Raw genomic sequence first — 15147 nt, 5'->3', positions numbered from 1 at the left:
AAGTAATTACATCATTACTACAACATAGATACACACATTGTCTAAACTTTATAAAGTAATTACATCATTACTACAACATAGATACACACAATGTCTAAACTTTGTTTATAAAGTAATTACATCATTACTACAACATAGATACACACAATGTCTAAACTTTATAAAGTAATTACATCATTACTACAACATAGATACACACAATGTCTAAACTTTATAAAGTAATTACATCATTACTACAACATAGATACACACAATGTCTAAACTTTGTTTATAAGTAATTACATCATTACTACAACATAGATACACACAATGTCTAAACTTTATATAGTAATTACATCATTACTACAACATAGATACACACAATGTCTAAACTTTATATAAGTAATTACATCATTACTACAACATAGATACACACAATGTCTAAACTTTATATAGTAATTACATCATTACTACAACATAGATATACACACATTGTCTAAACTTTATAAAGTAATTACATCATTACTACAACATAGATACACACATTGTCTAAACTTTATAAAGTAATTACATCATTACTACAACATAGATACACACATTGTCTAAACTTTGTTTATAAAGTAATTACATCATTACTACAACATAGATACACACATGTCTAAACTTTATAAAGTAATACTATCATTACTAAATAGATACACACATGTCTAAACTTATTATATTCATCATTACTACAACATAGATACACACATTGTCTAAACTTTATAAAGTAATTACATCATTACTACAACATAGATACACACATTGTCTAAACTTTGTTTGTAAGTAATTACATCATACATAAACTTTATAAAGTAATTACATCATTACTACAACATAGATACACACATTGTCTAAACTTTATAAAGTAATTACATCATTACTACAACATAGATACACACATTGTCTAAACTTTGTTTATAAAGTAATTACATCATTACTACAACATAGATACACACATTGTCTAAACTTTATAAAGTAATTACATCATTAAGTCAAACATGTTTTCTACTATCATGTTGATTCTATGAAATGTGCATGATTATTTTATTCACTCTTTTTTTGCCATGGTTCATGTGATAAAATATCAAATACAATGTAGCTTCCTAGCATTACAAAACTGCACCACACAACTAAACTTTATGACTAAATAATTTTTTTATTGTTAAAATGATCAATTTTAAACCATTCTCCATTGAAATCATGACTTAAATCAATTTTGTTGATATTGTTTATTATTTCTATATTCTTGTTGGTGGCCGAGTCGTTTACATGTTCTGACATTTTACCATTAGCCCTTCATCTCTGGATTGCGAATTTGTTTTTCTGCAGGTACTCTGCTTTTCCGTCCTTCCTGAACCAGGAATGTCCTTAAATGAGCCTGCCTATTGATGGGACAGTATACAGAATGACATCAGTCTATCCTCAATAATATCTGAAAATTTTAATGAAGCTAATAAACTTACCTGTAAAACATATTCAGGTGTGAATTTCCCTTTGGAGGCAGCAGTTTCCATGGGTGAAGTTCCAGGGGCGGCGAGTCTGTAAGTGGGGGATCAATCTCAGCAAACACCATGGCAAGCAGGACGAAGAAAGCAGGCATCACAAGCTATATAAACAGGAGGTAGCAGCCATTTAGCCATTTCTTAAAATCATGAAATGGGAGTAACAAGCATGATTCTTATTACTTTGATTTCAAATAATTTTACTGTCAATGACAATGGAATGAGACATCAGACATTACCTATATAGGTCTTCCCCTTTTTATGTCTTAACAAGGCATGCTCTACATAATATAAAATAATCGGTCATTATAGATATACAATAGTACCCACCTCACAGACAAATCCTTTCTTGCTGCGTTTGAAGTGATGGAACCTCCTGATGAAGACAGCCATAAACTGGTGCCAGAGAAGGCGCTTCCCTTCTAACTTCACCTGCTCCTTGTGGTTAAACCCAACCTCTCTCTTGATCACAGTCATGGGTTCTGTTATAGTAAGGATAAACTTGATATCAGCTTTTATTACATTTACAGTAAATAGGTACTCATTGGTCTATATCGGATGATATAATTCTTTTTTCAAACATCATATCGCACTACAAACATTTTATTGAACTCAAACACAGTGACAAAATATCATATTGCACGCAGTGACAGTGACAAAACATCATATTGCACACAGTGACAAAACATTGTATTGCACACAGAGACAGTCCTAGAAATTGTAATGGCATTTATATAATGAAATATATATCCCCACTCCCTTCCTGTATCTTACTTACCAAGGTAGACCACCTCCTCCCTTCCTGTATCTTACTTACCAAGGTAGACCACCTCCTCCCTTCCTGTATCTTACTTACCAAGGTAGACCACCTCCTCCCTTCCTGTATCTTACTTACCAAGGTAGACCACCTCCTCCCTTCCTGTATCTTACTTACCAAGGTAGACCACCTCCTCCCTTCCTGTATCTTACTTACCAAGGTAGACCACCTCCTCTCTTACCAGAGACCACCTCCTCCCTTCCTGTATCTTACTTACCAAGGTAGACCACCTCCTCCCTTCCTGTATCTTACTTACCAAGGTAGACCACCTCCTCCCTTCCTGTATCTTACTTACCAAGGTAGACCACCTCCTCCCTTCCTGTATCTTACTTACCAAGGTAGACCACCTCCTCCCTTCCTGTATCTTACTTACCAAGGTAGACCACCTCCTCCCTTCCTGTATCTTACTTACCAAGGTAGACCACCTCCTCCCTTCCTGTATCTTACTTACCAAGGTAGACCACCTCCTCCCTTCCTGTATCTTACTTACCAAGGTAGACCACCTCCTCCCTTCCTGTATCTTACTTACCAAGGTAGACCACCTCCTCCCTTCCTGTATCTTACTTACCAAGGTAGACCACCTCCTCCCTTCCTGTATCTTACTTACCAAGGTAGACCACCTCCTCCCTTCCTGTATCTTACTTACCAAGGTAGACCACCTCCTCCCTTCCTGTATCTTACTTACCAAGGTAGACCACCTCCTCCCTTCCTGTATCTTACTTACCAAGGTAGACCACCTCCTCCCTTCCTGTATCTTACTTACCAAGGTAGACCACCTCCTCCCTTCCTGTATCTTACTTACCAAGGTAGACCACCTCCTCCCTTCCTGTATCTTACTTACCAAGGTAGACCACCTCCTCCCTTCCTGTATCTTACTTACCAAGGTAGACCACCTCCTCCCTTCCTGTATCTTACTTACCAAGGTATATATCCCCACTCCCTTCCTGTATCTTACTTACCAAGGTAGACCACCTCCTCCCTTCCTGTATCTTACTTACCAAGGTAGACCACCTCCTCCCTTCCTGTATCTTACTTACCAAGGTAGACCACCTCCTCCCTTCCTGTATCTTACTTACCAAGGTAGACCACCTCCTCCCTTCCTTCTGAAGAGCTCTCGATCTCTTGTTGGACTTGCTGTTCCTGAATTTCCTGTAATTGCTGTCTTGGTGTCACCCTTAGGAACGACTGGCGCTTGTTTCTACGGAAACTTATCTGAGTGACAGGTCTAGGTACTCGCCCACCTGAAATAATAAACATGGTCACATTAATGTTTGAAAACATCTTCCTTTCTAGAATACACATTTCAGTAACGTCACATGCTTATACTGTAAAAATACTGTATAAACTAGACAACAGAATTAATAAAGTGTGCTAACTGGCGGAACATTTCAACAATCATCTTCCGTGATCACTGGCACGACAACTGTGATCATGATGATCATGACATAAGGAATAAATATGAGCCTACCATCAGAAACCTCCTCCAGTCTCTTCCTTTTGACCTCGTCAGTCGGACTCTTAGCAACCTCCTTGTCCTTCTCATTTACTGCTTCTGCCACCTTTAGGAACACCTTGTACCACAAACAAAACATTGTCATTACACAGTGCCAAGTGAATCTACTTAGCCTGATGTATCTGTGTGTTATAACATTGGACTTCTTGTTACATCAAATGTCTATGGAACGTTGGAATTAAGCTTATTGATTGTCAACTTGTGACTGTTCTCTAACTTACCAATGATGTCAAATACTTGTGTAAAACTAAAGTTATCTTTAATTCTTACTCAACTTCACTTTTCATCCACTAAAATGTTAATATAAGTCACAGTAAAGCAGCTGTCTTTTATATGCTATTTACTTTGACATTCACAATTAATGATCTACAATTATTTTGTATGTCAATTCGCAAATGTTTATCACCAGTTATATTTATGTGAACTATTGAAATAGAAATCACAGAGTTTAGTATGGAGAGTTGGTTTACTGTACCATACTTCTGACACGTGTGTAATATACTCCTGAATACCTACATATTCAACATGACAGATAAACATTTCCTACACACTTACCTCTTCTAGACTTGTATCTGAGATCCCAAAACTGGAAATTCCAATATCCTTATGACAGCGTTCCAGTTCCTCAAACATAAACACGAACTCGCCGGTCTGGGTACCGTAATCTGGTAACTGGTACGTCAGCTCCGATTTATTACTCTCCACCAGTTTAGCCTCAATTACAAACTTCTTTATAAAGGCTGTCAGACGCTTCTCGGAAAAAGCTGTAAAAGATGGAAAAAGTGTTCCAAATTGTATTACCAAATATTCTGAAATGAAATGAAAGTGATCTTAGCATAGATAAAAATTTGTTTTTATAAGTTGCATCTCTGAAAAAGCTGTATACGAAATTATGAAATACAATTATTCATAAATTCAGTAATGCAAATATGTAAAATTCTGTAGATTAAATCTTGACTGAACATCATTAGACTATAAGGGTACTACAAAATAACTGTACATGTAATTTAAAAATGTATGAAACCATAAGATACCAAAAGACAACACAGATGTGTTTATATCCTGTGTTCTCTTAGCCTTTGAGATGAATTTGATTTTGATGTATACAGACCAGGTTTGAGGGCTCCGTCGGGCGGTGGGGTGGGCATCAGGAACGCCAGGTCATTATCAGTGGATCGTTCTGCAAATCCTTCATCCACATCAACACGCGCCTGAAAAGTTAAACTATTGATTAGATTTCATATCAGATTTATAGCTATCATTCATAGCTCATAACCAATTCAGAACATCACTGTAGATTGATCTCTGTACAGGGGTGATGTCAGTATTCTGTAAACTTCCTCAAAATATCTTTGATGGCTCAATTAGTTGGTTCATTTAAAGATGCTCCACCGCTGACAAATGGTATTTTTTCACTATCAAAAACAGGAACAGACGATTTAGTATTTTTCTTCAGTTACAAAAAGTTACCTACTTTACACCATCACCACCATTAAAAAGTTTGAGCTTCTAATTTTACTTCAAATTAAAAATTAAAAAAAAAAAAAAATTGCATCCCGAAGATATTCCATGGCACTATATCGTATATTAAATGAAGTACTAATTGCGCACGCACCAAAGGTATAATAAATTATTTTATATTATGTTTTTTGTTAATTAGATATATACATACACGATTAATAAACACCAATTATTGTTCAAATAATGAATATCATTTATGCTCTGTCAGCGGTGGAGCATCTTTAAGGAATTATCATAGAATCAAAGCATGCAGAAACAGAGGAATCAGTCATATGATATTTCAAAATATGTTTCTCCCTCATTTAACTGAGAACAAATTTTTTTAATACCTCTCTTCGTTTTGGTTTCAGTATTGGCAGGACGTTTTCATACAGCATCTCATACTCATCATTCTCCTCATCAATTTCTTCAGCACCCTCTCGAACCATTGTCATGTAGTAGCCATTACCATAGCGAGACTTGAGGAAGAGGCTGGAGCCACAGCAGCAGAGCTTGCCTTGTGAGATGATAGCGATTCTGTCTCCGAGGACGTCAGCTTCATCCATGTGGTGGGTCGACAGGATGATTGTACGATCTACAAAAGTACACAAGTACCACGGTTAGCATTTTTTGATAGTAATTCTTCCACTACAGAAAATTTGTTGTACATGTACTGTAGTGTTGAGTTGATATGATGATGGTACTTTACATCCTATTAATAGTGAGGGTCATATAGGGGCGAGTCAAGTTTAGGTTGAAGAAAGTAAAAGCACTGAGTGGAAAACCACTGACTTACAGTCTGTACCTTGCAGTTGCTCCATGTGGGTTTTGAACTTGCTATCTAAAGGTGGAGGGCTAGAGATATGTCAGAATATGAATAATTGTATGAACATACAAGACACACACAAGTGCTCCATAAGGACTCTGCTTGGTGAACATTGTGCTGACCAGACAGTATCTTTCACTAGGTTGAGATAATCCTATTTTCTTTTACAGACCATGTGCAATGTTCTTTAACTTTTCCTTAGCAACAGAGGAATATTTTTGTAAATAGGTTAGGTAATACATATCTCTTCTAAGAAATAATTTTGGACCTGGGGAGATAATTAACCCCTACCTTTTTTGAACTTGAGAAGTAATTCCCAGATAGAACGTCTGGAGTATGGATCGACACCAGCTGTTGGCTCATCCAGGATCACAGTCTTGGCATTGCCAACAAATGCAATGGCTACAGACAGCTTCCTCTTCATACCACCTAGGAAACAAATGATGGAATCAATGAATTTTAGGATCACAGACCAAGATCATCTAGCACCATTCCATTTATATAAATTTGATATATGGGTTATAAAAGAAAGTAAATGACAAGTTTTCATCCAGTTTTGTCTCTGATATTGATTGTTGAAGCAAGAACAATAACGTAATTTACCGTTGTGTGTTTTACATTCCATAATTTAACAACAATGGTGGATTAAGCACATCCTTAAGTTTGGTGGAAGATAAACGCGGGGAGGACCTAGAGAAAAAATCCTGATGTATAGTCAGTACTTTTATCACTAACGGTCACCTTCTTGATTGTTGAGAAATGTGTTATAATGTCAACTCCACCTCACGGCAACATCTTACAACAAAAGAAATCATACCTTGCTCTCTCATCCAGATTAAATATTGATATTAATGATGAATAAAGAGCAAATCAAGTTTACCTGAGAGCATTTTAGGGACAGCATTTTTCTTGTGAGGCAGTTTGATGTCCTGTATCAGTTGTTTAGTTTCAGCCTTGGCTTGGACATTGGTCAGTCCCTTCAACCGTGCATAAAACCACAGATGTTCTTTGAGGGTTAAACTGAAACACACAACACATGATTTAAATTACATTTTCTAGAGCAAACAGAGCATGTATGGTATCTCTCGAGTTCAGCACGTATGGTATCTCCAGAGGTTAGCATGTATGGTATCTTCCAAGTTCAGCAGAATAAATTTCATTGAAGTTTTTATTGATATACATGAGATGACTTACTACGGAAGTCCCAGACTGGAGAGAATCTCCTCCAAGTTGTGAGTGGATTATCTCCCCTAGATCTACATTGTGTAGTTTTATTGATATAGATGAGGTAACTTACTAAGGGAAGAGAGCGTTGTACTGGGGACAGAGTCCCAGACTGGAGCGAATCTCCTCCATCTGTGTTGTGATGTCTAATCCGTAGACATACGCTGTACCTTTAGTCGGCGGGAACAGGCCAGTCAGAATAGACCTACACAATTAGAATAAGTTCATATTTTACTATTACGCAAAGCAAATGTGTCTTTAAGACATGAAGTGGACATACTTTAACAAAATATCAATAAACTGGATTTTTATACTATAAACTAATATCACATTAAATTTTCTCTATTTTGTGAGGATGAATTAGAAATCATCAAAATTAATGAACATTTTAAATGTTTCATTCACATTTACAGCAGAACAATATCAGTCTAAATTATAAAATGAAATCTGTTTAAAGTAAATAGGCTAGATAAGGGTAATTAAGTTGTCACAAAAGTAATTTAATTTACAGCATTATCTTGAAAACTCTTCATTAAAGTTGTTTTAATACATATTCTCTAGTCTCCTTAAAAATAGGTCATCTAGAAAAGCTAAGATTCTTGACTTACATAGTGGTGGTTTTACCAGCTCCATTGTGACCCAGAAATGACGTGATCTGACCTTCGTAGAAGTTGATGTTGAGGCCGTCCACCGCCACCTTTTTACCGTATGCCTTCCGTAACTTTTTAATGGACACCCCTAGGTTACGACTTGTTGGCTCCTCTTCCATGTGGGTTCCTGGAGATAAACATTTTTTTGTATTGTCATAATTCTAATTCAATATTTGATATCTAAGATGCAGGATTTCAACATGTTCCTAAAGAATCTGAAATTCAGCTCCAAAATGCACATTTTATTCTATTCAAAATCTTTAGTTTGAAAGCATCTGCCAGGTAAATATTTTGCATTGAAATTTCATTTGCATCTAGGTATACTACTATTATCTAACAACAACAAGTTGATTGATAGATATTTATTTACCCGTGACTTGTTCCACCTCATACGGGTTCTCTTCCTCGTCTTCCTTATCTTCACCTTTGACCTTTCCGTTTCCATTGCCACACCAGTAGGATTTCAGGAAGAAGAAATAAAATGGTCGCGGAATTCCATACTGTCCTGTGAATCATATGACAATACATTTTGAGATTCATTAAATTTCCATTTTCAGAACTACTTGCAGTTGTGATCATATATCTTATTCAATTTTATCCTTTATGATAATAACATAAGAGGCTCAGAAGGATTCATCGTACACCTGGCCAATTCATAGGGATATTACCAGTCAAATATGAATGATATCCCTTACATATAGTTTGAGAGGAGATGCTAGCCAAATTAATCCCTTTGATCCCGCCCCTCAAGCCCCCACATCCCTTTGACCCTGCCCCTTAAGCCCCCACATCCCTTTGACCCCGCCCCTCAAGCCCCCACATCCCTTTGACCACGTCCCACAAGCCCCCACATCCCTTTGACCCCGCCCCTCAAGCCCCCACATCCCTTTGACCCCGCCCCTCAAGCCCCCACATCCCTTTGACCACGTCCCACAAGCCCCCACATCCCTTTGACCCTGCCCCTCAAGCCCCCACATCCCTTTGACCCTGTACCTCAAGACCCCACATCCCTTTGACTCCGCCCCTCAAGCCCCCACATCCCTTTGACCCCACATCCCTTTGACCACGTCCCACAAGCCCCCACATCCCTTTGACCACGTCCCACAAGCCCCCACATCCCTTTGACCACGTCCCACAAGCCCCCACATCCCTTTGACCCCGCCCCTCAAGCCCCCACATCCCTTTGACCCTGCCCCTCAAGACCCCACATCCCTTTGACTCCGCCCCTCAAGCCCCCACATAACTTTGACCCCGTCCCTCAAGCCCCACATAACTTTGACCCCGTCCCTCAAGCCCCACATCCTTTTGACCCCATCCCTCAAGCCCCCACATCCCTTTGACCCCGTCCCACAAGCCCCCACATCCCTTTGACCACGTCCCACAAGCCCCCACATCCCTTTGACCACGTCCCACAAGCCCCCACATCCAATATCCACATCGACAGTATCTCACTGCCTGACTATGTTTAGCCACTCTATATGGACATACCTGGGAAGACAGCCTCAATGTACCATGTGATAAGTCCGTACAGAATGGCGTCCAGCCACAGCATGAGTATACAGTACAGCATACTGAAATCGTCGTCGACCAGTGGACTCTCGGCGATGTTACTCCACTGTACTCCCACATTCTGTTCCTCAAACCGCGCGATGTAGGTACATCCAAAACCAAACGCCACATTGGATGAGAAACACTGAAAACAGACACAAACAGGGAGATGTCAACAGGTAACATTTCCTGAATAGATTATATTAAGACCATTAGGAAGGAAACTGCTTACTTAACATTTCCTTAATTTTGGCTAAAAACAGTTTCACCACCTGTATCATAGTAAGATAGAACTTATTTTTTTCCCTGGGATTTAGGTCAGTGGTGGAAATGTAGGTAACAGTGACCTAGTTTTGGTGCATGACACATCTCCTCACCTTGATGAACCACTGAGATATTTAATGAGATATTTACTAAAACGACTTACAAATCCCATCTTCTGCACCCCACTGAGCACATCCTCCCAGCGTTTGGCGAAGCTGTACGGCTGGTACATGAGGAAGTAGATAAACCCAGCAGAGCAGGCGGCGAGATTAGCCTGAGAGAAGAACACGCTGATCATAAAGACCATGCTGATGGTGGCCACACAGAAGGAGACAAAGAAAAGGAGAAGTATCACGGGGTCCGACTCCTGGATAATCTTACCATACTGTAACAGAAATAGAATGGTAGTGAGATATCAAATTATCTAACGACTCCTGGATAATCTTACCATACTGTAACAGAAATAGAATGGTAGTGAGATATCAAATTATTTAACGACTCCTGGGTAATCTTACCGTACTGTAACAGAAATAGAATGGTAGTGACATATCAAATTATTTAACGACTCCTGGGTAATCTTACCGTACTGTAACAGAAATAGAATGGTAGTGACATATCAAATTATTTAACGACTCCTGGGTAATCTTACCGTACTGTAACAGAAATAGAGGACGGTAAGACATGAGATATAAATTCAACAAGGGCCCAATGGGCCCGAATCGCTCACCTGCAATCTGGTAATTATGCATGGTTCATACTTAACAAGTAGAGTAAATAAGAATTTATATCATCCCTAAGCACATTAGAGGCCCCTTTGCCTCTTGGTTATTGAAAAGAAGTTGTTTAAAGATTTTAGCCTATTTGATCCCTGTGACCTTGAATGAAGGTCAAGGTCATTCTTTTGAACAAATTTGATAGCCCTTGATCCCAGCATGCCACAGGCCCAATATCAGGTTCCAATGCCTTTTGGTTTTTAAGAAGAAGTCTTTTAAAGATTTTAGCCTATTTGACCTCTGTGACCTTAAATGAAGGTCAAGGTCATTCATTTGAACAAACTTGGTAGCCCTTGATCCCAGCATGTCACAGGCCCAATATCAGGTCTCTATGCCTTTTTGTTATCAAGAAGAAGTCATTTAAAATTTAAGGCTATTTGACCCCTGTGACATTTAATCAAGGTCAAGGTCATTCATTTGAACAAATTTGGTAGCCTTTTATCCCAGGATGTGACATTTCCAATACCAAGTCTCTAGGTCTCTTGGTTATTAAGAAGAAGACGTTTAAAATGTTCACCTATATGACCCCTGTGACTTTGAATGAAGGTCAAGGTCATTCATTTGAACAAACTTGGTAGCCCTTGATCTGAGCATGCCACAGGCCCAATATCAGGTCCCTAGACTGTTTGGGTATTAAGAAGAAGTTGTTTAAAGATTTTAGCCTATTAGACCCCTGTGACCTTGAATAAAAGTCAAGGTCATTCATTTAAACAAACTTTGTAGCGCTTCTTCCGAACATGTCCCATGCCCAATATCAGGTCTCTAGCCCTCTTGGTTATTAAAAAGAAGTTGTTTAAAGATTTTAGCCCATTTGACCCCTGTGACCTTGAATAAAAGTCAAGGTCATTTATTTGAACAAACTTGGTAGCCCTTTATCCCAGCATGTCACATGCCAAATATAAAGTCTCTAGGCCTCTTGGTTAGTAAGAAGAAGTTGTTTAAAGATTTTCACCTATTTGACCCCTGTGACCTTGAATGAAGGTCAAGGTCATTCATTTGAACAAACTTGGTAGTTGTCTATTCCACCATGCTACAGGCCCAATATCAGGTCCCTAGACCACTTGGTTATTAAAAAGAAGTCGTTTAAAGATTTTAGCCTTTTTGACCCCTGTGACCTTGAATGAAGATCAAGGTCATTCATTTGAACAAGCTTGGTAGTCCTTCATCCCAGCATGTTACATGCCAAATATCAGGTCTCTAGGCCTCTTGGTTATGAAGCCGAAGTCTTAACAAGATATCTCAGCCTATTTGACCCCTGTGATCTTGAATGAAGGTCAAGGTCATTCATTTGAACAAACTTGGTAGTCCTTCATCCCAGCATGTCACAGGCCCAATTTTAGGTCTCTAGGCCTCTTGGTTATTTAGAAGAAGTCTGTTAAAGATTTTCACCTATTTGACATCTGTGACCTTGAATGAAGGTTAAGGTCATTCATTTGAACAAATTTGGTAGCCCTTCATCCCAGCATGCTATTAGTCAAATTTCAGGACACTAAGTTTCCAAGTTTTGGAGAAGATGTTGTTTAAATGGAAAAGTTGACGCCGGACGGCCTGACGACGGCCGGACGACGGACGCTGCACCATAGCATAAGCTATGGGCACCTTCGGGCAGGTGACCTAATAAAAACCTGGGTATGGAATCTGCCGAGAAGTGACGAGTGCCACAATTGGTTTACGTACATTGGTGAAATTGCTGAGTAGTACTGAATACTAATCAATTGTGATGTCAACATGTTGTAAGCAGTCAACATTTCAATGTTGAACGGTCAACATTTCTCGGACACATACAATTAAAATATTGGACTTTTTAAAAAATATGATAGGGTATATAAAATAAAGGTACAACAATATATACCTCTTTCCCTAATTATACCAGCTGTCTTAACATACATCATGCACCCTTTAAAGAGTGTGAGGCAGAGTTACCAAATGAAGTAGGTGAGAAAGTATTATCTTACCTTACAAATGATGACCAACAAACTGATCGTTATCAACATAGAGACAAACGCATTGATGAACCAGGCCACCCAATGTACACCGTTACCAAGGCCCATGATCTTCATCATTTCCTTCAGACGCTTCTCTTTCTCATACACGATGTTCTTACACAGTAAAGCCACAGGAAAGATCCACGCCAAGATCAGGAAGAGAGGTAGCGTCTTGGAAATCACTTCCATAAATCTACAAATATTGTAAAACAGTTGACAGATTTATCTAGAAAAAATGATTTATTGTTAACACGTCTGATGAAATTGTCTATTTTTTCCAAAATAAACTGATTCACTCATGAAATTTCATGAAGTTCAATAAACAGACAGGTCTATGGGCCCCCTGATAATTGAGAAAACAATCCCTGAATTGTTGCCAAAAGGATTGATCTCTGTGACCTTGAATGTATATAAAGGTCAATTATATTTTTGAGTGTGACTTACGAGTCCTCTGTGTAACAAGGGTATGGGAACTGTTGGAGAATCACGCCAGTGTCGTCCTGACGGCCGGTCTGTAACTTGATGATAGCGTGGTCCACCATGTCCTGTAGGTAGGCAAAACCGTACGTCAAATACTTTGTCTCTGTTCCCGCTCGTCTTCTGGGGCCAGGGCGCCAATATCTTAAATAGGTAACAGGCTTTGTTACAACAGCTCAATCATTTCATATAACTATGGAAACTAAAGGTAAGAAATCCTTGGGAACAAACAACACTAAAATAAGATTAGGTATTAGTTTGCTGCATGTTTATTTAACGTCTTAACCGGTAACAGTTAAAGTAATACCAGTGTATGTGTTGTGTGTGTGTGAGCCATTAAAAGGGAACACATTTTTTTCTCCTTGTGATAGTACCAAACTATTAATCAACTAAATAGTGCTACCCCACTGAAGTATCATTACAGTGGTTAAAGCCTTACTTGTCAGTGACCCGCTTAGTGTCGTCTACTTTGGTGGTATCCATCCTGATCTTGTAGGAGAGATGAGTTGGGAGCTGACTCGCCCCAGGTTCTACATCAAACACCAGTGCTATAAATATAAATAGTCATATCACTTGTACATAAAGTGGTGACAACATTTCAGAATATTACACTTCAATTTCTATTGCTATTAATCAATCATGTAAATGACATTTTATATATTTGCCTTGGTTCCCTGGATATTATTGTTTATGTGTTAGACTTCAGACCTCCCCAGATTATCCCTATACGATATTATTGTTTATGTGTTAGACTTCAGACCTCCCCAGATTATCCCTATAGGATATTATTGTTTATGTGTTAGACTTCAGACCTCCCCAGATTATCCCTATAGGATATTATTGTTTATGTGTTAGACTTCAGACCTCCCCAGATTATCCCTATAGGATATCATTGTTTATGTGTTAGACTTCAGACCTCCCCAGATTATCCCTATAGGATATCATTGTTTATGTGTTAGACTTCAGACCTCCCCAGATTATCCCTATAGGATATTATTGTTTATGTGTTAGACTTCAGACCTCCCCAGATTATCCCTATAGGATATTATTGTTTATGTGTTAGACTTCAGACCTCCCCAGATTATCCCTATAGGATATTATTGTTTATGTGTTAGACTTCAGACCTCCCTAGATTATCCCTATAGGATATTATTGTTTATGTGTTAGACTTCAGACCTCTCCAGATTATCCCTACAGGATATTATTGTTTATGTGTTAAACGGCAGACCTCCCAAGATTATCCCTATAGGATACTATTGTTTATGTGTTAGACTGCAGACCTCCCCAGATTATCCCTACAGGATATTATTGTTTATGTGTTAGACTGCAGACCTCCCCAGATTATCCCTACAGGATATTATTGTTTATGTGTTAGACTGCAGACCTCCCCAGATTATCCCTACAGGATATTATTGTTTATGTGTTAGACTTCAGACCTCCCCAGATTATCCCTACAGGATATCATTGTTTATGTGTTAGACTTCAGACCTCCCCAGATTATCCCTATAGGATATTATTGTTTATGTGTTAGACTTCAGGCCTCCCCAGATTATCCCTATAGGATATTATTGTTTATGTGTTAGACTTCAGACCTCCCCAGATTATCCCTACAGGATATTATTGTTTATGTGTTAGACTGCAGACCTCCCAAGATTATCCCTATAGGATATTATTGTTTATGTGTTAGACTGCAGACCTCCCAAGATTATCCCTACAGGATATTATTGTTTATGTGTTAGACTGCAGACCTCCCAAGATTATCCCTATAGGATACTATTGTTTATGTGTTAGACTTCAGGCCTCTCCAGATTATCGCTACAGGATATTATTGTTTATGTGTTAGACTGCAGACCTCCCAAGATTATCCCTATAGGATACTATTGTTTATGTGTTAGACTTCAGGCCTCTCCAGATTATCCCTATAGGATATTATTGTTTATGTGTTAGACTTCAGACCTCCCCAGATTATCCCTACAGGATATTATTGTTTATGTGTTAGACTGCAGACCTCCCAAGATTATCCCTATAGGATACTATTGTTTATGTG

The 15147-nt window shown here is 38.5% G+C and overlaps 1 protein-coding gene across 1 annotated transcript in view; it reads right to left on the bottom strand.

Moving 5' to 3' along the window:
- The window catches only part of LOC138326015 (phospholipid-transporting ATPase ABCA1-like), a 47118-nt gene that overhangs the window by 17725 nt on the left and 14246 nt on the right, over window positions 1-15147 (bottom strand). The window contains exons 13-29 of the mRNA XM_069272109.1: window positions 13540-13648; window positions 13068-13244; window positions 12594-12816; window positions 10029-10250; window positions 9542-9746; window positions 8424-8558; window positions 8012-8180; window positions 7477-7608; window positions 7060-7199; window positions 6471-6608; window positions 5704-5948; window positions 4965-5064; window positions 4409-4617; window positions 3809-3911; window positions 3417-3581; window positions 1854-2005; window positions 1485-1627 (exon numbers count right to left, since the gene is read on the bottom strand). Coding sequence (XP_069128210.1) covers window positions 1485-1627; window positions 1854-2005; window positions 3417-3581; window positions 3809-3911; window positions 4409-4617; window positions 4965-5064; window positions 5704-5948; window positions 6471-6608; window positions 7060-7199; window positions 7477-7608; window positions 8012-8180; window positions 8424-8558; window positions 9542-9746; window positions 10029-10250; window positions 12594-12816; window positions 13068-13244; window positions 13540-13648 — 2767 coding nt within the window. The remainder of the gene's footprint in view (window positions 1-1484; window positions 1628-1853; window positions 2006-3416; window positions 3582-3808; window positions 3912-4408; window positions 4618-4964; window positions 5065-5703; window positions 5949-6470; window positions 6609-7059; window positions 7200-7476; window positions 7609-8011; window positions 8181-8423; window positions 8559-9541; window positions 9747-10028; window positions 10251-12593; window positions 12817-13067; window positions 13245-13539; window positions 13649-15147) is intronic.

This window comes from Argopecten irradians, chromosome 6, assembly GCF_041381155.1.
Source record: "Argopecten irradians isolate NY chromosome 6, Ai_NY, whole genome shotgun sequence".
Lineage (NCBI taxonomy): Eukaryota > Metazoa > Mollusca > Bivalvia > Pectinida > Pectinidae > Argopecten > Argopecten irradians.
Note: the sequence above shows the minus strand (reverse complement) of the source record. Positions and strands in the feature narration are given on the sequence as shown.